Here is a 23,050-nt window from a genome sequence, read left to right on the forward strand (position 1 = left end):
GTAGAGTTCTGCGGAGATGTCTTTATTGGCAGCTTCTGCAAAGGGTTCCAGTGACAGCTCTTCTACTGAACTGGGCAGAGGTGAGGGTTTAAGTAGGCTACTGGGGGATTGGAAATCATCCAATGGCTGAGGTCGAGGAGAAGACGACCTATAGCCTTACAGAGAGATAACAGGGGTCCGAGTGCAGAAGAGGGGCAGCTCTGGTCCACTCATCATGACTCTGCATTTCTTATCTTAGGCTAGTTATTGCCATGGAGGCCTTTCAGGGCCTCTGACTGCTATATGGGTGGAATGCACAAGGCAGCAGAAAGATGTCTGAAAGAAACCCCACTGGCTGATCTACGTGATATTGTCATTTGTTATGTGCAGTCTGGCTACAAGTCGAGTGACAGCATATCAGTTTAGCATGTAGCTAAATACACTGCAATTGATTTCACACGGATCTCATTTTAATGAGAATTTTCCTCTAACGTTTCATTGAAGAGGAAAGAAAACCTGCCTTTCATGTGGTTTCCTAGCTAATTGCTGATTATAGGGGAGTTGCACAATATGACCACAAAACATGCCTTTAATTGCAAGGTTACAGTAGTAATCTTTGATATGAAAAGGGATTTTCAGTCTGTGGTAGACGGTGTACAAATGTAGATGTTGTGCATGTAACACTGCATGTATGATGTATGGCTTAACCTACTTATTTTGGCTTTTTAAGTTCTGCATTCCTAACTTTGCTTTCTGTCATCCTCTCAGGAACCCTGGGATGCACAGCACATTCCAGCGCTGTTCTCTGCTTTCTGTGGTCTGCTAGTTGCACTTTCTTATCACCTCAGCAGACAAAGCAGCGACCCATCTGTGCTGATGTAAGTTGCCTGTAAATGTTTTTTTTGCTGATTAGTCTTCGCAGCACACAGGCAGAGTGATGCCTGGGTTTCAGAACCACAGGGGTTGCTTCCTTAAAGTACTGTCATGAGGTGAAAGTCCTCACCATGTCTGCATGGTTGGTATCAGTCCTGTATATGAATGAAGTGCTGCAGTAAGATCACCAGCAGGGCTGGTGTTCTTTAAGCAGCACTATCCAAAATATCTGAAGCGGATTTTTCCCCTCTGGAGATTGTGTCCTTGCCAGGTTGGAGGACAGTGATTTAGTTGAGGGGAGTTCGGGTGACTGGAGTTGCAGAATGTGCATTGGTTAGCACTGGGACCAGTAAAAGGAACATTTAATGTGCTGGGAAGATGGCTGAATTCCAGCTCTTGCTGAGGATTACTACAGTAGGCTATGCCTCTCTGTTTGAGGTTCCATCCTTCCTTTTGTTTGCTGACACAGTCTGCTAGAGGTAACTGAGGAGAGGAAGTGTATGCTAAGTGCTGACACTGCAAAAAGGGAGATGAAGGGGAAAAGTCCCAACATAATGATCTGCATGTTGAGGTGATGTGTGAGAGAGAGACACAATAGATCTATAGCTCAGGGACAGCAAAGGTGAACTTCCCAGTGAGGAAACTGTGATATATGGCTGTTATAGGGGCTGTGGGGGTCAGCAAGCAGCTGGACAATTACATCTATGGCTGTGGGGCCAAGCAAGCAAGTGGGTTTTGTGCCACCAGTATCAGCATGCCATTTGGAATTCTGTTTCACAGGCATCTCAGTTTTATCCTAGGAGAGTGCAGAGGGCCTGTGAGAGGTTCTCTCACAGAGAGGTTCTCTCCTTTGATTAATGAGGTGAGGCTCAAGGTTCATTATGCACAATTCTGCAATGCAGAAGAGAGAAGGGGGAAGTGGAGAACATTTTAGGCTGTTCAGGATTCGGTTTTTTTTCCAAGTAGAGGAACTTGGAAAAAGCAGAACAACACTGATGAGGAAGGAAAAGATTTAGAGCACTAGTAGGAAATTGTCATCCCAGTAAATCTTACTGAAGAGTTGAGAAATTCTTTACCAAAAAATTCAGGGAATCTGACATTTATATATTGCTAGGTCTTGATGTGGCAAAGCAGTAAGAACTGCTTGCATGTCTTGCCATGAACTTCACCCATAGCCTACTGTGTGTGACATGGATGTCAGGGAGACCTTGATCAAGTTTTGTGTGGATGGTGTGTAGTTTATTGGTCATTACAGTATGGAAATTATGTATGGAAGGAAGTAAAGCTATGTGGTGTATTAGGGAGTGTTCTTAGCTTTGGAGTAAAATATACACAGGTAAATTATAAATCAGCATGAAATTGTGAGTTCTTTCAATTTTTAAGTAATTTAAATATATCCTTTTCTCCCACTTCCCAGAAAGGACACATCAGTTCATGAACCTCTTTAATGAAACAGAAACTTTTCTTCCTTGAAACTTTTGTTTTAAGGAAGTAATCTTAAACTATTAAATACATTTTAACTTGTAAATCTAGCTAGCAATTTCCTAACATTTGCAATGAAATCTTCAGCAACTGAAATGGTTAAAAATCTAAAAATTAAGAATACATATACAACATCAGATGTTTATTACACAATTGTAAAAATGCATTAAGATTTTTTCTCTAAACAGCTTTGAACTTCTTTTAAATAAGGAGATTGGAAAAAATGTTTAAGGTATGGCCTATGACATAAAATTCAAGATGGATGAGGAGATAACACATAAATCTCGAAGAGAGAATTAATATACAGGTTGTAAAGACCTGGCTTCCTTAGCCATTTAAACATGGGTCTAAAGAGCTCTCATATTGGTTTCAGCTTAGCTGAAACAGAACTAAGAGTCATAAATGCAACAGTACCCTCTCTCGTTATTCCTCTAAATGACTGAGTCACATTGATTGGTCTGCTGAGACTCCTCAGAATTCTGATGAGGAATTTCTGCCCTGATCACAGGTAGAGCTGGTTTGTGTCAATCTCCAGCTGTACAGAGATAGGAATGCTAATGTATACGTGAAGAAGGAAATGTGAGGCTGTTGTTCATCTTCTGTCCTTCAGGAATATTCATATCTGTTGAACATGTTCTGAAGTGTATTAACTAGGAATTTTTTTAAACAGGTCCCTTATTCAATGTAAATATGTCCCTCACTATCTACGCCAGCGATTTGAAGATTCATCAGAAGATCCACTCCCAGAAAAAATGAGAGAATCAGTGGTAAGGCTTTTTCTTTCATTACTTTCTGTTCAAAGTTCTCTCATCCATTTTGCCTACTGAGGAACCTTGTAAATATTGTCATTTAGTAATTTAATTTACTAAAAGCACAGATAGATTATCTTTACAGTGAGGCTAGCAGTGAGAAGGGGATACATGCCATTTTCCTTTCTGAAGGGGTCCTTTGAAGGGCTCTGCCACACTGATTATTTAATATAGTACATGAGAAGTGCAATATTAGAGCTTGGGGAGTGGTGCATCTCTCATCCTAGTACACAGAGAACTAATACAGGTTCTGTGCACAGAGTTGCAGTCTGGCAATATGGTGTGTCCAAGGTAGACTGGATTGTTCAACGAACATTCAAAAAGGTGAGCAGTCCTGCCAAACTCGCTGTGTGCACTGCAGAGGAGCAGGATTTGGTCCACAGAATTACATGTGTTTAAAACAGCTCCTATTCTTTATTTTTCTATGGCTAGGGCTACCTGTTTTTCAGGAATGCCTTTTCTGTGCCAGGATATACTCTTGACTGTGTGCCGTCCACCCCAGCTGAGCCAAGTGGAGCACACTGTCAGACTTGGCACCTAGAGGTGGAAGAAGCACATGAAACTGGGATAGTATGGGAGAGGGAGGTACATGCCTGGTGCCAAGCATTGCCATCTGATCATCTTTTCTTTGCTTGGCAGGCTGTTTATTTACTACTGTCTGGCAGGAAGCTGTAAGTTTGTGTCACCTTATTTCTCACTTCAGCATAAACATCGTGAAGTGACCCATCTTCCTTTTTGTCTTTTTATATTAAAAAAATGTTTGCTGTTACCCAGGGGAGGTTGATTTTATAAGGTGTTCATGTGGGAAGATCATCAAGTTTCCAGAAATGCTAAGGGGTGTTTGACATTCATTAGTCACGTGAGCTGTCCTGCTTCCTGCTGTCAGACAACTCTTCCTCCTGACATCCCCAGTGCCTGCACATCTGAGCATTTGCAACCTAGGTAGCTATTCCTAAACTTCTGAATGCTCTCTGAAATCCAGGAGCAGTCAGAGAGTCTCTGGAAGATAGAGTGTGTTTTTTGACCCTTAGACATGACCTGGGAGTCTGTAGTTCTTACTGGCCTCCAGATGTCCCTTCAAAGGGATGCATCTCTCATGTACGTCTTGAATAATTTCTTAGGCATTTTATAAGGTGTTACACAGCCTACATTCAGCATATGCATTGATCCTACATTGCCAATGTTTTCTACTTTTCTAAGCTGCTTCTTAGATTGTAATTTTTACCATGTATAATATTATTTTAAACGGCTTCCTTTAACAGGACCTACATAAGGTTAAGTGATATGGCTATTTCTTTTTGCTTGTATTGAGCTACAGTTTCTTGCAAACTAAACTGTTTGCAGCAGTTGATACTGGAATATGAGTGTGCATCTAGAAACAGAGTAAACAAATAAAGTATTTTTGTTAGAATTTTGCTGTGTTCTGTGGTATTTGTGGTGTTTTGCTGTAGGTTATTGCAGTAGTTCATTGACATTCTGTTTTTGTACACGGGGACTGTATGGCAGATGTAATGGAAAGCTTCTCATGCTCCTGTAGTTCTGTCTTTTGCTGATAGTGCCTTTCTTGGAGGAATACAGAATCTGATGTCATCTGTTCCGCAGATGGAGCCCAGTCTGGGGACTGAAGCAGTTACAGCAGCTGTCCTCTTAACTGGTTTCATTTCACAGTGCAGAGGGAAACCTTGAGCAAGGATTTAAAATATTGAAAACAAAATCCAAAAATAGTGGGAAAAATCTGCATCTAAGATCCTGTCTGTATTTTCAAAATGAAGTAATTCTGCAGATTCTCTAACAATTTTTGTATCAGTGACGTGGACAGGGATCTGCTGTCTTACACTAACACTGCACAGCTGCACTTGGGCCCTTGAGCCAGTGGGGTGGAAGGTGCAGAAGTACAGGAATAGCTGCACTGGGATTTTCCAGACACAGTAGTTCAGTTCTTCTCTTCACAATGTTTCATTACTGTCACACTTTTTCATTTTGTCACACTTTTAGGATTAATTAAGTGGGCTTCCTGGCACCTTTGCTCTCGAGGAAATGGCTGGATTTGGGAATTGACACTTTTCTGCTCTGTACATTTGATACTCTATGCTACTGCTGCTATGAGGCAGAGCCTGCTTTCCTTCAGTGTTGCTGGAGTTTGCTAGTTTTTTGCCTTTTTTCTCTCTCTGGGCTTCCTTCAATCTGTATAAAAATTGTAAGCCGAAGTGTTTGCTTATGATGTCAATTAGCAGTGCTAATTTGGAAGGAATTAGCTGAAGAAAGAGAAAGCAATTTCTGATGAATATGGGCTCTTGTCTAACCCCTGTGTTACCTGGTACCTCTGTCTCAGTGAAATACCAAGGAGACTCCCACTGCTATCTCACCAATGTAGTGCTAATAGGGCAAGTAGGGAAGAATTGAGGCAGGAGAAAATGCACGTGCATTGAATTCAAGGAGCACAATCAAACCATAGTCCCTGCTGACTTGCTTCAGCAATAGTAGTCATGTTTAGGATGTAGGACTAGGCTGACTCTTCAAAGCCAATTTAAAATAACTTCCAGAAGTTTTGTAAGGGGATCTTCAAAATGTTCAGAAGCTGGGTGAAACAATATACCAGTATTCGGAAGAGATTTCATGGTGGTAGCTCATTTTTTCTGCTCCCCTGTGAGGAGAGTATTCCTAACCCCTGTCAGTGGCAAGAGATGGCAGGATGCCACCCAAGCCAGCCTTGCTTTGTCTACAAAACACCATTTAAATAAGACCCATTTTAATCAGAAAGCTAGAGGCATACAGAACCAAATCGCCTTTTCAAACAGCTGAAAGCAAACAAGGTTAATATTGAAAATTATTGTATTGTTTTCTGGATGGCTTTGCACTGATGTTAGGAGTAATAAATACAGCATCTCTAATGTTTGATTACATGACTTTTACCCTTTTCCTTTCCTTGAATAGCTGTGTAAGAATTGCCAGCTTTGGAAGCCTGAATTACGAAGCAGCTGTGATTGATAATTGACCATTCAACTTTGAGAATGGAGCTTCCTGTTATTATAATTAATTTCTGTAGGCATCCACATGGTTGATTACTAGATTAAGCAGTGGCCTGAGGGTGAATAATGTGTTACATTCAAACTCAAGGTTCCTTCCTGGTCTTTAGTACAAACATTTAGATAGCTAATAAAAGGATTTGTACAAAGCTCCAAAAATCTAATTGAAAATAATGGTTGATCTTGATGATTTTAAAGATATTTTCCACATAAACAATTCTATGATTCTGTGATAATAATTCAAACACAAAAACTGTGCCACTCTAATATATTCTGCTTGTGAAATCCCCAAGGCATCAAAGGTAGCAATGCTGGTTTGGAATTTCTTTTTTTTTTTTCCCTTGAGTGTAACATAGAGAGTGTAGAATGGCTTTCAGCCCAAACTATAACAGTGATTGTCTCTCACTGGAGAGATTTGAACTGTGAATAGAGTTTAATTTTTACATTTTTGGACCAATTGCAGTGAAGGGCTCAAGCATCATGCTATAGAGCTATTCAGTACCCAGCTCATAAGTTCCTGGCTTTGGGAATTATATCCAAAATCCTGCTTTAGACAGTTGAGTCCAAGGTAGGCACATGTTTTTCAGCTGCCTTCCATGGGGAAGCCAGGAGCCGCAGCTTCACCCCCAGCAGGTAGATGCCTGAGGTTTTCTCCTGGAGAGTAGCTGTGAGTTCCTCTCAGCCAGAGAGATCACTGCCATTTCCTGGGGGACCCTGTCCCCTGTGCAGTGACATGGAACAGAAGCAAGCACTGCTTAGCTTTGTTTTAGAGGGAAAAAAGCCTGAATTTTGTGAGAAGTTTGAAAGCACTGGCCACATCAAGAGGGAGCTCCTGTGTGGACCATTGTGCCAGTCAGCATTTGAGTAGTATATTTATATTTTGAAACAGTTCAGTGATAGGACAGAAGGACAAACCTGGACATATATAATATTTAAACACTTTCAATATTGCCAGAAATGGAAAGCAATTGTCAAATTCGGGGTTGAATATCTGAATAATAATAATTTCCTTAAAAACATAGGCCTTTTTCTGTATAGGATTGTCAAAAGTGATGAGAGGACTGTAAAAAGGACAGTTGCAAAAGGAAAGATGGGAAATACAAATCCTGTGCAATATAATTTGTGTAATGTGTTCCTTTCTGAATGTAATGCTTGAAAAGATTCTCTTTGGTGATCTGGCCTGGAATAGAAAGTTAGGATGCCACCTCTCCCCAGAATGTGCATTGTTATCACCTCTGCTGGTTTTACAGCTAAATTCTTAATATTTTACATGGTTTTAGTGTCAGCTTCTTAGTCATCTGATTGTGAGAGAAATCAGCCATTTTAATAGTAAACCTTTTGGGTGGTACAGAAGAGCTTGTGAATGTGATTGGAGTGTGTTTGTTGTTCTTAGAAGCTTGTTTTAGATTACTGAGTTGAATTCAGCTGTGCAGAAAATGATACTTGATCAAGACTTTTCATGCTGTGTATTCACAAAAGGGCTGAAGTAGTGCCATATAAATTGGACACCACTTTATTTTCTCAGATACTGCTGTTTTACACAGATTTTATATGCAACATCTTTAAAAATATCTGAAAAGGTTAAAAAATAATTTCCATTACATGGATTGGTAATAATTTCATTATTAATTTTTATTAGACTGTGTTTTTTTCAGTACTGCTACTTGCTAGTGAGAGAACTGAACAGTGAAGTCCTGTGGGGACAGACAGGGAGCCAAGGTTTAGTCAGGGAAGAGAAGGCTTTTCCTGTGGGCTCCCTCATGTTGTGGTTCTTCTGTTGAATGCAACAGCCAAGGAGCAAGGCTAGCAGGGCTGTGCTTTGGAAAGGTGGTCAGGAGGAGTTCCAAAGACTTAACTGGGCTCCCACACCTTTGCACCACATGTAGCCCAAGCTGAGTACAGGGCTGTCCAGAGAAGGATGACTCTCAGAGTGGAGGGAGTGCCGCTCTTTTGGAGACAGTTGCATACTCCTGAGCACCATGGGAAGGGCAAAGGCCGTGGTGGTTGCTTGAGATTTCAGCTAAGCTGTATTGGAGTTTCCTGGGACAAAGCAAAAGTACTTCCAGAGCCTGAAGGCTTTTTAGTCCTGCTGCATTTCAAAGGGCTGCTGCAGTAAGTGAAAGTGCTGGTGCAGGTGACCTTTTACTGAGAAGCATCTTTCATAACAGGGAGTGATAGGCAGCCTAAATACAGAGGTTGCTACCAGCTTCCCTGGTAATTCACAACCCTTCTGTTCTTCACTTGTTCTGCTTGCTTTCTTTTTTATCTCCTTTTTTTGTAGGTTTGCTATACCATCATTATTTTAGTTTTCTTTCTTTTTCTCTGATGAGATTCATTAAACTTACCTAGATTGCACCACCAGGAAGTCAGATGAACCTCTGGTTCTAACGAAAGGGTTGCTTTTCACATGTTGTTTCTAGGTATCTTTGAATAAAAACATAAGCCATCTTCTAAACCAAGAGCTACAAATAGTTTCTCATTTGGTAACTTAGCAGCAGAATTGAGTGCTGAACCTAAATGCCCTTTTCATAAATCTAAGACAAGATTTTCATTTACTCACAAAAGCATTTGGGTGACCTCTGCAGTACAATTCAGAAGACCGCACAGATCACAAGCTATCTTGTTTATTTGTTTACTGAGAATGACATTTTAATCTCAAGAAAAATGTGCTGTAAGGACAGTGATATTTGCCATCTTTAGAAACAAAATTACTCCTACCACAGTTATAGATCTTTACATAAAGGCAGATGTGTCCTTTCATTATCATTCAATGACACTGGAAAAAAGCCTTGTCTAAAATCCACAAAATCTTGCTGCAATTTGACTTCCAATAAAGAAAATCAGGAAATGGGACATGTCACTTTAGAACATAATAAATGTATTAATGTTGTGTCTTAGAAGACATTAAGGAAAAGCATTACTTTTTTCAGTAATACAAGAGAATGGGAATAAGAAATATTAGTTCTTGAAAATAGGAAATGGAACCAGAATTTTGATTCCCAAAAATAAGAAGGTCATAATGGAAAAGAGTTATATTCCTCAAGCAGAATCAGATTCAGTATTAAAATGTATTGCATTCATTTCTCCAATATTATAACTTTATTATTTAAAAATATAATTCAAAATTAGGCATGAAGAATTTAAATGTGATTACTTCAACAGACCTGGAGTGTGGAGAAATAATTTCCCAAAGCAGACTGGAGAAAATACTGTTGTATTAGGGAGTGCCGATTAGCCTTATCACAATGCAGAGTGTAAGTAATTGAGAACAGAATAATTACTTTGGTTAAAATAGCGCTGCCTTACTAATTGTGTCTAAAATAATTATTTTTACAGAAGGAAATCTTGAAGTCGGATCTTATTGTCTGCACAGCAGCTGCTGTTCTGTCGTTTGCTGTCAGTGCCAGTACTGTGTTTCTGTCACTAAGGGTGTGTATCTATTTTTTTTCCCCCTCTAAGGTATTATGTCTCTTATGGAAAACCACAGGGTGCTTTAACTAGAAAGAATAGAAGAGGGAAGAGAAGTTAATGGAAGTGCATTTACTGGTTATGATAAGACTGTTATAGCTGCAAAACAGTTTGTTTCTAGATATTTGTATTAATTTCAGTATTACTTATTTGACATCTCTTTCCTTAAACAGCTCTTACGATATGGAACCCAGAAGACAGAATGAATAAGCCTGACATTTTGCCTTTTTTCCTCCAATTATGAAGGAAAAAAATAGTTAATTGTGTGTGTAAAACACATATGTCAAAATCCATATTCACCTAGCGTCAAGAATTTGAACATAAGAATAAAAATAATTTGCACAAAAATACAGTTATGGAAACTGTTAAAAAATGTTTAAAAAAAATGTGTGTGAATTATAACTCTGTTTCCTTTTTCTCTGCTTTGGCCCAGCCATTTCTCAGCATTGTGCTGTTTGCTTTAGCGTGGACCGTGGGATTTGTAACACATTACATCCTTCCTCAGCTCCGCAAGCATCACCCTTGGCTGTGGATCTCCCACCCCATACTCAAAAGCAAAGAGCACCAGCAGCGGGAAGTGAGAGGTTTGTAAGACAATCTTTTCTAAACAGTGGATTCAATGACTTCCAGCTTGCCTTGGTTTGAAGAACTAAAAATAAAAAATCCAGAAGTAACAGAGCTGGGAGAATAAATGATCCTTTTACTTCTGAGTAGCACACATATCTGATCATTTTAATTTTTCCACTGCATCACCAGCAGATCTGTGAACCTGTAGGAGTTGTCTTAACAGGCCACTGCCCAGATGGGCTGAGGCTGGGCAGACACATCTGGAGATTGTCTAGTCTGATGCCCCTGCTCAGACCAGGGTCTGAGCAGGGGCAGGTTGCTCAGGGTTATGTCCAGTTTTTAATATTTTCAAGTGCAGAGACTCTAAATAAACTTTCTGGACATGGCATTCAGTCATCCTTACAGTAAGAAAAGTTGCTTCAAACTGTGGTTTTTGGGTGGATTTTGGTGGGTTTTTTTCTACTTTTTTTTTGGTTTTGTGGGAGTTTTTTTGTGATTTATTTGTTTTGGTACTGTTTTTTTGTGGGAATGAATTTTCAGTTTATGCCCATTTCTTTTGTCCTGTCTCTGGTCACTACCAAGAACAGAGTGGCTCCATCAACTTTACTTTCCCCCATCAGGCATTTATACCCTAAAAATGCTGCCAATCAGGAAAGATTGGCAGCATTTTGATGTTGATTATGATGTTCATAAGATGCCCCCAAGACTTTCTCTTCTCAAAGTTAAGCAATCCCAGCTCTCTGTTTCTCCTCATATGTTGAATGTTCCCATCCCTTAGTAATTTCACAGCTTCTATGTGATCTTTCATGAGCCACTGTCTGATCCGCCTTTTGTTTTACTTTACAGTACTGTTACTTGCTGTGTTGCTTTACATGGTATAGTTCATGCCTAATACATTGGCATTCTACATAATTTAAAAACTTAAAAGATTGATGAAATTGAGGCAGATTTTTTTCTACTTTCTGATGTGTTAGCAAATGTAGTGCAATTTAAGTGTTCTAATTTCAATTGTAACACTTTTAGAGAAACATTACAATTGAAAAGAACTGAAATTTTCTTTAAGATTTGTTCTTGTTGATGTCTGCTGGCTTCAGTGGATGGTGCCTTGATATATGTGAATACCAGTCAATATTTTAGTATGTCGAGATCTGATTTCCTGTTCTGATAGAGTTATTTCTGAAGCAGGCAATGTGTTTTGCAAAGTAAAGCTTCCTCCCTCCACCCCAGTTCTCTTCTTGCCTTTGCTACCAGCCAAAAGCTTGCTTGTCATTTCTTGATGGATCCCACGCCGTAATAATTCTCAATATATGTTTCTGAAGTGTTGGAAGACAGCATTTGCAGAACAGTCTGTTGAGGGACTTCAGTCTGTTCTTCAACTAGACCACAAAAGAATGCAGATCGCTCTCTGAAAAACCATACATGAAGGATTTAAATATTTTTTATTTAAAAAAAAAAATATGTGTTTCAAAACGTTTACTTTCCAAACAAGGGTTGGGTATCATTGAAGTACCCAAGAGACTTGATTGAAGGTTGCCTTTTAACTTTTATTGCAATATGCCAAGGAAGGTATAATAGAATATAAATATTATTAAGCACCATGCCCAGCTGAAAACAGTGTCTGGGAGTTCCTGTCCCCGATAACCAGTAATTCTGATAAATACCCAAGTTGCACTGTTTGTTTCAGCACTTAATTATAAATAACCACTGTAGGATTTCTTTGCCTTTTCTTGATTAAGTCTGTCTTCATTTGTCAAAGAAACATTGTTTTCCTAAATGCAGTGACTCAGCATTTGAAAAGGTTGAAGATAGAGACCTGCTGGACTGATTTCCACAGATGGGTTTCCTTCTGTTTTGAGATCCAGCTGCATTTCTCATGCTGCCTACTGTGGGGAACAGGCTTTTTTTGCTTCTTTTGCAGTCCTCATTTATATGTGGCACATTCCTGTACTTTGGGATCTAAGTATTGCAATGTAGCTGGTGTTGTGTGATAGAAAACAAGAGTGAAAAAAAAAAAAGAAAAAAAAAATATTTCAGTCCCTTAGGCTGCTGCAGAAGTTTTTTATCATGTCTGAGATGAGACAGACTGTGGAAAAGGTAATCCCTTTGATAGATAGATTGATAGAAGACAGGCTGTCTTCTTTCTTTTGTCCTGTAATAAAAAATGTAGGAACTGAACTTTAAAATGTTCTCTCTTTGTATAGAAAGAGAAACTTGGAAAAAGGACAGTAGTACCCCGTAGTTGTCAGATGCAGACAATGAAAGGACGAGTACACAAGATGTCTGTGAGGAGTTTTTACTGTATAGATTTTAATTCTAATCTATTTTTTTTTTTTGACAAGGGTAATGCTATTGAAAGACAAATGACTACTTGCAATTAGACAAACAACTGGCAGTGACAATTCCACAAGTTTATTACTGGCTTTGTTGCACAGACTTTGGATGAGCTCCTCGAACTTTAGGGTGTTTCACAGAATAGCAATTATCAGACCAGTTCTTGTGAGGCCCCTGTGAGATAACTCAGTTATTACTTGTCATTGTCTTGGCTGGCTGCAGGATGAAATATTTAGGTCAGGATGTATGAGCTTATGGTATATAGATGTGTAGAAATTAGTGCAGGAGTAAATGAGAAAGAAACCCTGATATACTAGGCTATTTTTTCTTTTCCTTTCTCCCTACTACTGCTTTTGTACCCCACAGGTTTGTGTAAGCCATTTTCAAATCATCCATGTCTTTCCCTGGGGCCCCTTCTGAATGTGAGCTCTTTTTTCTGTCTCCATTGTCTGAACAGATCTCTCTCTGCTCCTGCACCTGCCTTCTGTTTGGTTTATGTGATATGCTTATCTCTTTACTGAAGCCTGAGTTCTTACACAGAGCTCAGCTTTGGACATGGCTGAAGTTCTTGAGCTCAGGAGGAGGAAAGAGGAATGGGGAAAAACAATTAGGTTCCAAAATGGACATTTTTCTGTGTGTATGAACTTTTAGGAGGTAGCTTTTAGGTAATGAAGAGGAAATATTTCTGTGTTATAGCAAGAAACAGAAGTTGTTTATATTTTCTGAAGGGGGATTTTTGCAAGAGCATTGCCTTTCCTTAAAGTACTGTCAAAACATGACTTCAGCCTAATTCAGAAGGATTGGTTTTAGATCTTTGTCTTAGCCTATGCAGTATACAACTGTGCCTCTAGAACGTAGAAATCCACTGAGTCAGTATCTTTTCTTTGTCATTGAAAAGGTGTGTATGGAAGAGGGGTTGTCTGCATATAATTGTTTTCATTTTGCAGGGATGATTATTGGAGATTCAGTAGCTGGCATTTTTATTTCTGAGTTAATACCAAGTTCTGCCTTTTTGTGTTCACTGTTTTTCCAATAACCTTGTCTAGCTGAGCTTTGAGGAAAAAGGCATTGTTTTTGTCTGTGCACAAGTGTTTCTGCACTCAGTTCACCTAAGTTCTCATAGCAGCTGAATTGCATGGAGCATTCGGTTCTTGTTTAATACTCACAGTAAGCACTGTAGTATTGTTAGAAAAGTCTACTGCAAAAAAGAAAAAGCTATTCCTTAGAGAGGAATGATGTGAGATGTGATCCTGGCAGATACTTCTTACAATGTCTGTTTAAATGTTTTGAGAAACATCTATGACAGTTTCTAGCTCCTAATATTTCTTCAGTTGTTAGATCTCAGGGGGTTGTTTCATTTATCAGTGAGGTCAATGGTAATTTACATTCTAATGAACAGTATTTTGCTACTATGAGGAAGTAGAGGCACGGAGTTGATGATTAAGCAGGTGATTAGGTGAGTAGGTGATTCAGCAGGTCAGTGCCAGAGCTGGAGAGGGTCTCTCTGGGGTCATTACATCCACTGAGAATACTATTTAATATACTGACTAAATAATTGGATGATGTAAAAACTAGCATCTATGTACTATCTTTTATTGTTTCTGAATGTGTCTCACGAGTGCAATTATAAGCAGCAAAACAGATACTGTCTAAACTCAGAGAGCAAACTGATTTCTCTATTGCCAAAGAATTATGAATTCCATTGTTTCATAAATTAGTTGGTTGACTATATTTATTAATTTGAGCTAACTTGTGTCTTCTATAGTACTCCAGTGCAAAAAATGCTGATGATTTGACAACACGATCTGTTATCTGAATTTCCATTTCAGATGCTGCTCATTTGATGTGGTTTGAAAGGCTTTATGTGTGGCTACAGTGCTTTGAGAAATACATTTTATATCCAGCCATAATACTGAATGCACTCACCATTGATGCTTTCTCAATTAGTAAATACAAGAAACTTGGTACACAGTAAGTAGATTATAACTCAAAGCATATGATTAGTAGAATATTTGGTTTTAGACTGAAGACTGAGAAATGGAATTTGTTTTTAAATAAGCCTGTAATCTTGTCACAGTTTGCTTTCATGCGTATTAGTTCAAAATACAATAATCATTGGCTTTGCTGCAAGAAAAATGCAAAACTACCTTAGCACACCAAAATATGTCTCCAGTGAGAGAGACTGAAATTAAAAGATTAAAGAGCTATATATAGATATATATGGAAGATCTAGATATCAATTAAAAGCAAGACACACTATATCAGGCTGCAGGTGATTGATGGGCATAAACTCAGTGGGGTAACTAGAATTAATCAGATGAAAATGAGAAATCTAGGCTGGATATCAGGAAACATTTCCTAACTGAGAATTTTTAACACTATGCTGTAGTCTCCCAAAGGAGTTATCAGAACCTTCACCACACAAGTCTTTTAAGGCTGAATGAAATACTAAACAGTGTAGAAAGGTGGGTAGTTCTGCATTAAGAGTGGTTTCAAAAAGGTGGGGGTACAGGTTTTGATGAAGTCTGATGTCTTAGATATTAAGCAGAACTCGTGGTGCTGATCCATGGTCTCACAGTATGATCCTTGCAGACAGCCTTTTATGGTATTTTAGTCAGTGACTTGCCTATTGCAGATACGCAGCAGGCTTAGTGACTGCAGTATCCCCAGTGAGCAGTTTCTGCAGTCTTTTTATCAGAATGAGAGGATGCAGATGATAAAACAAAGACACAGCCTTGGAATGTTCCAGTAGCAAGAAAAACTGCTGGGAGGTGGGGGAGAGTTCCTTGGTGTCCATAATAATACAGATTCTTAATTTCAAATATTAGATAAAAGAACTTTGATGTAAAAATTGCATGTTGATTTAATTATTTCTCTCTCGAGGAGCAACACAGCTTTAGGAACTACACAACTATAAGGAAAAGGCAGCCCCTGCTTTTAGGCAACCCCCTTAGTTTGAAACTTGGACTAGGGCATTAGTCAAATTTTCTGCATATTTCTCCCAGACAATTGTTTTTCCAGAGAGACTCTCATGAGTCACTCATTGATAGCCTCTGTAGTTCCCCACTGACCTTTCTTCCCCCCAGGCACTTGGAAGATGCTACAGCCAAGGTGCTTCAAGAGTTCAGGTGTATTGTCCAGGGTGACACTGAATCCACATTTATCCCTCTATTTAGTTCTGCAAGGCTGGGAGAATTAAAAGTAGTCAGAATGCCATTTGTTACTAGCTAGCAGACGTGACTGAATACATGCACAGAGCAAATATGTAGGGTTAGGAAGGTGCTATTTTTACATAGTCATTCCTCCAAGCTAGATTGCACTTTAAAGTATCACCTCCCTCAAGTGTTTAGAAGAAATGAGTCAGACCCCCACAAGTCTTGAGATAAAGAAAGTAATTACATTTGTCTGCCTCTGATTGTTTGGCCTGTGGGGGAATACCATAGCAGTCCTTTCCTTCCCCATCCCCCTTGTGTCTGTGTGATCACCTGTGTAAAACCTGCTTTCTCCTTTTCCTTGTAACTCTGGTCTATGCATGAAACTCCCAATATCACTTTTCCTTTGGCTCTCCACTTTAATACATTCTCCTTACAGCTGCCATCCAAATGCCACACGCAAAGCATTCATCTTCATATCCCACCTCTTTCTGAACTCCATAAACCCACAAGGCATCCTGGATTCTCCTTGCTACTTCGACATACAGTGTTACTGAGGGTTTTAATGCATAAATACATGTTTTCTGTTGCTGGAACATTCTTTAGTTATTGACCACCCAAGGATCAGACCGCATCATGCTGTAGGGAAGGGAAGACTCTCCCACTCTGTATCTGAAAGTGTCTGAGGTGGTACATTTTGTGGGATTTGATGTTGAAGTTTTCCTCAAATTGAATTTATCTTTTAAAGAAGCTTCACCTTGCTTTGTGATTTAAAGGACTGCAGCAGTTTGCTTCTTGAGGAGGCAGAACAGCTCCTTTATAGTCAGGAGTTTGCTTGAGCTTTCCAGACCCTGGTGTGCTGGTTATTAATAGGACCCATGATGACAGTGCCTGCCCCTGTAACCTGCCAAAGAGGCATCAGCCCCTCCTTCTCATGCTCCCTTACATCTTTTCCCAGGAGTTAAGGCTCCAGGAAAAGCACCTTGTGTGGCAGTATTCTTAAAGAAGAAGGAATAACAAGCAAATTATTTTTTGTTATCTCTGAATGTACTATTTTGTAAAGCGTCATTTTTTGGTGAAAGTTTCATCATGGTAGCAGGCACAGTGACAAAAAAGTCTTCCTTTTGCTCTATAATCTGTAAGTTTCCATGTGAAAAAATCTCCATGTTGCAAGAATTTTCTTCTTTCTGATAAATGAAATACAAATGAAATACATCTGGTTCGTGTAGGATACACTGGGATGGCTTCTGTTGGCTTCAGAATCTATTTAGCTTAGTCATTAGGTTTTCCATTCAGAAATGTGAGGCAAATTGAAAAGAACAGCTTTGACAAGGTGGGAAATAAGGTCAGCTTGGTGTTTCATTCCAAAGTAATGCCCTGCTGATTCTTTAGAATGACCAGCACTCAAAACAAAGTTGCATCTGCATTACGGGAGATAGACAAAAATGCCACATAAAATAAAGTCAACCTGGAAAAGTGGAATCTTGCTAGGATGCTGAAAACCTGTTGAGAGCTTTCTAGCCTGCCAAGTGTCAGTCATGGCAGCAGGTATTCTCCTGGTTAGCAGCAGGATGAAGGAGAACCTTCCATGCATTTTGCAAATACCTGGCCTACTTTCTCACTCGTTATACATTGAAGTCCCCACATTTTGGAACACATAGTTGCAACACAATTTCTTTTCATCTGATTAATTACTATGTAGAATAGTCAACTTTCTGATCAAGAACAGTGGTAAGAATTTCAAACACTTCACATCTATGTGTATTTCTATCCAGAATTTTGGTAGCGCATAATGAAATTACAAGTAAAATTATAAATTCTGTCATCAGGTGAAATTTCTTGTAATAAAAAAAAAAATGGGTTTAAGGGTTTTCTTTTTTTTCAAATTACGGTAATGTGTTAATGAAAGTGCCAAGGTATTTCGTGGACTGAAATTTTATTTTAAGAGGGATATAAAAATGTCTGGTCTAGATTCTTGGGTTTTAGTAATCATTACTACTCTTTTTAGTACAGAGTTTGCTCTTTTTTACAACTTAAAAATATGTCATAATGATAAGGGAAAAATACAAAATTTCACATACATAAAATAAATGTGATGATTTCTGATATTACTTCTGTATCCTTTTAATAAATATGTGGATTTAGATATGCATAGCAGTCTAAAATACATCTGGTACAGATATTTGTATTTAAGAGCTTCTTAATTTAATGCCGTATGACTTGATTAGGTTTTTCTCTCTGCTTTTCTTACAGCTGTGACATTATCCTGATAACAGTTGCTGGGATGAAACTCCTCCGCTCCTCATTCTGTAATCCCATTAATCAGTTTGTTACTTTGAGCTTTACTGTGATCTTCTTCCGATTTGACTACAGAGACATTTCAGAAAATTTCTTGCTGGATTTTTTCATGATGTCCATTGTCTTTCATAAGGCGAGTTTTAGAGCTCCTATAATTTCTTTGGGAAAAATTATACTTTCAGTGTCAACTGGCTAATCAATACGTGTTAGGACTTTTTAGAAGTAGTAAATGCATACCTAGACTCAGACTGTTGGTATTGTAGAGGAAAAAAATCGGTTAAATTGAAAAAAAGGCTTTGATTAAGTGTTTTTTCAGGCTTTGTGTGATGTTTTTCATCTACTTTTTGTTCACGTGTTGCTATATAAAGTTCAGAATTGTTTTCAAGAAGAGAATCCTCAATGAGTTCAAAAGAGCCTCTTGGGTCATTAGTGCAGGACTGCCCTCCAGATCAATCGCCTGGTGTTTTTATCTCAGTTTCCTTTGAATGCCTCTAGTGGTTGACTCAACAACTTCCTTTGGGAAATTATTCCATTATCTAATCACCCTCATGATAATAAATGTTTTCCTAATGTCAGCCTTAACATTTTTCTTTTCCTATTTTCAGTCTGTTATCCTTGTGATCCTTAACCTTAACCTCAGTGCTCCTTCCTCTCTATTGCATTGTTAACTCTTGAAGTGTGCTCCAGTTGAGTTTATTAAAAAAACTACCAAACCCTTTCTGCATCAGTCAGAAAAGACCCTGTCTTTATTTGGAATCTAAAGCGTTTCACTGAAAGAATTAGACTTAACTGATACCTTGAGAAAACATGGGAAAGTACTGAAGATTTGAAAGCATTTGTCCAGGGGTAATTCTAGTGAGGTGTTTGGTTTTGTTGTTCTTTGTTTTATTTGGTTCTTTTTGCTCAGGCTTCTTTGCTTGGTTTCTTTACCTAAAATATTCCTACTATATGTTTCAGAATGACCCAGCTAGCATCCCTTAGTTGGTGAGAGAAGAAAGACATGGTTCCATATTGATTGCTGCATGTGCTGTGGAGATATTTAGCCTTTCTACACAAGCAGCATCAGCTCATACTGCTGTCTATGCCTATCTGGAAGTTTCAGGCTTCTGATAGAAGGGTCCAGTTAATTGGTGTTATGTTGGGAGTTCCCAGTCATTTAGGGAAAGAGTGAAGGAGAAATTAAATGTTTTTCCTGGTTTATTTCTGTGCTGCTGTAAGGGAGGGTGAGAAAGGAGGAGTCACAACTTGGTGAGGTAACTTGAGCTCCTACTTTTTGATGAACTCTTGGACCACACTCCAGCAGAAGCTTCACCTGCTTCGAGCCTTCACCCTCGGAACTGTTGTTCTGCTTTCTCTCTGCTGGGGTGAGAAAGCAAGGGCTGGGGAAGAATTGCAGAAGAAGAGGACTAGAAGAGATGAAACTCTGCTTTAACAAGATCCCCCTTCACCATACTCTTATCCTACAACAGGACTAGAGTAATTTTTTAAGCTTCTTAGCTTAGAGTGAAAGATAACCAGCGAAGGCGATGCAGGGTTTGCTCGCATTATGCCACTTTTCAGTATTTGTTTAATTACCGTGTTCCCTAGAGAAAGGGGTAAATTTTTGTCTCCAGAGAAGTTGATCATTGTGAAGTCCCATGTCTGAATGATGGTTTACTTAGTCCTAAAACTCATTATCTAAAAACCTCTATACAGGATCAAAAAATTAGCATGCCTGAATTGAAAATTCCACTATTTAATTCTTTTGAAAATGTTGAGCATATCACAAAATACTGCTGTGAATTATTGCATGCTTTTGTAAGAAAGAGATATGATTTTTTACAGCTACTTGGGTAGATTGGAGCTACTGTTCACAGTAGAAAGACTAGTGTTAGCAATGAGAATGAGATAATTAAGGATGCTTATTAAATTAAGCAGAGATGTTTGCTAAAATAACTACTGCTCTACTAGACTGAGGGCTGTACTGCAGACATGTATTGAAAATGTGGTTTTAGGACTGATCTTCCATCTTCATATCTAACAATATCTGAAATTTTGCAGGTCATTAGTTCAGCAAGTGGAGTTGTCCTTGTTCCATTTAATTATTCTAAGTCAAACGGTTGAATTCTTTATATTACAAAAGCACATGCACATTTTCACAATAATCATTAGATCCAATATGAAAAATTGCATTGCAGATGATAGCAATTTAATACCTTTTAATTTCAAATTGTAAAGGGCATAACTTTTCTTTACCCTAATTAAGATTTGAGCTTTAATTAGCTCAGCGTTGTGGAACTTCAGCAAAGGATATGATCACTTGAGGATAAAGATGATGTGTGTTTATTTCATACTATACTCTCTAAGCAAGCTGCATCTACCTTTGTTCCTAACAGCTTTATGGGTCTTCACAGATTTTGTCTGTATTTCAGTAATTTTTATGTTTGCACTTACTTTTTAAAATACAAACAAAATCGGAAATACTGTCTATTACTGTCACCTTTAGCTATGCAGAGTTTATTACACAGCCATGACTGATTTCTGTTTGCAGGTTGAAAATGTCAGTTTGCCACTCTCTTAATTAGGGAACATTAGAAGCACTGTCTTAGTCATAGTGATGGCAATTTTTAAACAAGCTTACCCCATAAAAAGCTTTGCACGCTTTCAAAACATGATGCTAATATTTTTCTTCTACAAGGTGCTGGGGAAGAAAGAATCTCAATTCAACAGGCGTTCACAACTCCACTAGTCACTCTTGATGCAGATTATATGGAATACGTCTTTGCTAATAATGTTTGATAGAGTATTTCTAAATAGCTCACTGATTGTACTTCCCTTGTTTTCCCAATTGTGGTGTTAATTTAATGTAATTTAGTCAAATCAGAAACTCCAAATGAGCATACTGCTCCCTGAGCAAGCTGGGACACGGAAGTCCGAATTGCTGCTCACAGATTTTCATCTCTCTTAGCCAAAACACCCACACTGAGGTAACACAGAGAACAAGAGAGTCTACTCAGTTCTATTCCTGAGAATTTTTTTATTTTTTGTCTTTTTAACATCATAGGACTTACTAATGTGACACAGTTAATTCAATTCTTTTAAAAAAATGATTAGCTATTTACATTTTGACAATTTACAGAATGTGAAAACACTAAATGTTGATTTAGGCATATGCAGAGTGTGCTATTTTGTATTTCAAATTGCCTTGGGAAGTCAGCAAGATAGACATTTAGGAAATATTTTCTTACTTGTTTTTGAGAATGATTGCAGCTTTTAATTCAAGTGAAACAGGACTTCTCCATCTTTCTTAAACTAAGACTTCCCATGTAGCAAGACCAAGTTGTGTCCTTGATCCCTACAACCTGGGGATCTTCTGTCCAAAACTCCTGTTGTCTCTAATCTTTAAATCAGAGCTGAATGGCCTTTTAAAAGTTTGTGGTTGCTCATTAAACATGCATGGGTGTAATGCTCTGATGTATATTCTGCAGGAAGTCAAACCAGATAATTGAGACAGTCTTGGTCTACATGACTCCATGTAAAATTTTCAAATGAGCCAGTTGTTCTCCCTGGATGTTTTAGGAGATAATGTCAGTGCAAAGGTTAATAAGAATGTTCATATTAAGTGAAAATGGAAATCCACAAAAAAAATAAGAACATATTCTTCATAGGCATAGCAAAGATATAATAGGACTTAGAAGATTTCTTCCTAGACTTTTAACACTAGGAAAAAATCTGAGACTCTTTCTTGTAATAGAGTAAAAAAAAAAGTGGAAATATTAAATGGTTTGAGTAGTTTATTTGGAACTGATGAAAAGATGGACCTTTCTTCCATTCTTTTGCTGTCTACTGACATAATATTTAACTGAGGAAAAGCTCTAACATATGCAAAAGCTCTCAGAGGAAGAGCATATGGATGGTTAAGTGATACAGCTCATCCAGTCCATTTTTCTTCAGCGTGATAAAAACAAACGAAAACTAAAACAGTAATGGACCCAGCACTGCCTTCTGTGGCAGATACTTTTGAAGGGTGTCTGGAGTAGCTGCTCAAGAATGAACCAGTATTTAAGTGTGAAGTAGAAGTGAATGCAAATCAGTCAGACAGCAGGGATATCAGTTTGGAACTGGCTGAATGTTAACAAGGATTCTCAGGCAAGACTTGTCCCAGGCTCTTTTGCTGTGCTCTGTTAAAAATGCGATTTTCCGTTTCATCCAGTGCCACAGGCATCCTCTAAATTTTGCTGGTGGGAAGGAGTCATAGTATCTCCCTGAACTGCTTTTGGAACCTCAAGCAGGGCTGATGTTGAGCTGAAGGAGCAAAGACAGCAAAAACCTCTGTACTGTGGCTGTGGATGCTCCTGGCTGTAGTATACTCTTGGCTACTACAAAAGCCTAGTGGGGGGTTCTTGCCAGTCCCTTCACTACTGGGAGCATGCTGCTAAACTGGCTCTTACCAGCAACTTTTTCATCTCTACAGCACAACTGAAAAATTATACTTGTATTTTGGAATATGGATTTTTGACAGATCTCTGCAGCTTCCTTTAAGCTCTAAAGAGTGAGCCACCCTTAGCTTACACACTCATCTACCATATGGATCTGAATGGGAATGATAAGCCCAAGTGCCATTAACCTTCTAATGTACAGGACTACAACTTCTTAGCTCTTTCACTCTCTTATATGTTACTGTCACGTAGTTTAATGGCCTCCTAATTTGTGTGTGTATATGAACTAATTAGCAATACAAAAATATGAAATCACCTTGTATTTTCTTATCATCAAGTCTTCTGAGGGTTCTGAATTTGTCTTCATGCATAAGGCAAAATAATCAATGAAGCAGAGCTTGTTAAATTTGCCTTCATTAACACTGAATTTATTTGCCTAAGTACTCTTATCCCTGCTGAGCTCACTTAAATATACAATTTCCCTGTTTGATATTTTTTCTTCTTTCCCAGAATACATTTTCCAGCTAAAAACAAATCCACGTTTTTATAAGAATTTTTTCTCTTTCTGTATACTTCTTTCTCATACAGTATCCAAGACCACAGGTTTATGAAAGATGATCTTTGTCAAAGTAGATGCAGCTAATGCA

General features: G+C 38.4%; 1 protein-coding gene across 1 annotated transcript in view; it reads left to right on the top strand.

Annotated features, from left to right (window-relative positions):
- Positions 1–23,050, top strand: part of PCNX2 (pecanex 2) — a 153,124-nt gene that overhangs the window by 62,420 nt on the left and 67,654 nt on the right. The window contains exons 16-21 of the mRNA XM_053936997.1: positions 748–857; positions 3,005–3,101; positions 9,506–9,598; positions 10,071–10,221; positions 14,365–14,506; positions 17,941–18,118. Coding sequence (XP_053792972.1) covers positions 748–857; positions 3,005–3,101; positions 9,506–9,598; positions 10,071–10,221; positions 14,365–14,506; positions 17,941–18,118 — 771 coding nt within the window. The remainder of the gene's footprint in view (positions 1–747; positions 858–3,004; positions 3,102–9,505; positions 9,599–10,070; positions 10,222–14,364; positions 14,507–17,940; positions 18,119–23,050) is intronic.

This window comes from Vidua chalybeata, chromosome 3 (assembly GCF_026979565.1).
Source record: "Vidua chalybeata isolate OUT-0048 chromosome 3, bVidCha1 merged haplotype, whole genome shotgun sequence".
Classification (NCBI taxonomy): Eukaryota; Metazoa; Chordata; class Aves; order Passeriformes; family Viduidae; genus Vidua; species Vidua chalybeata.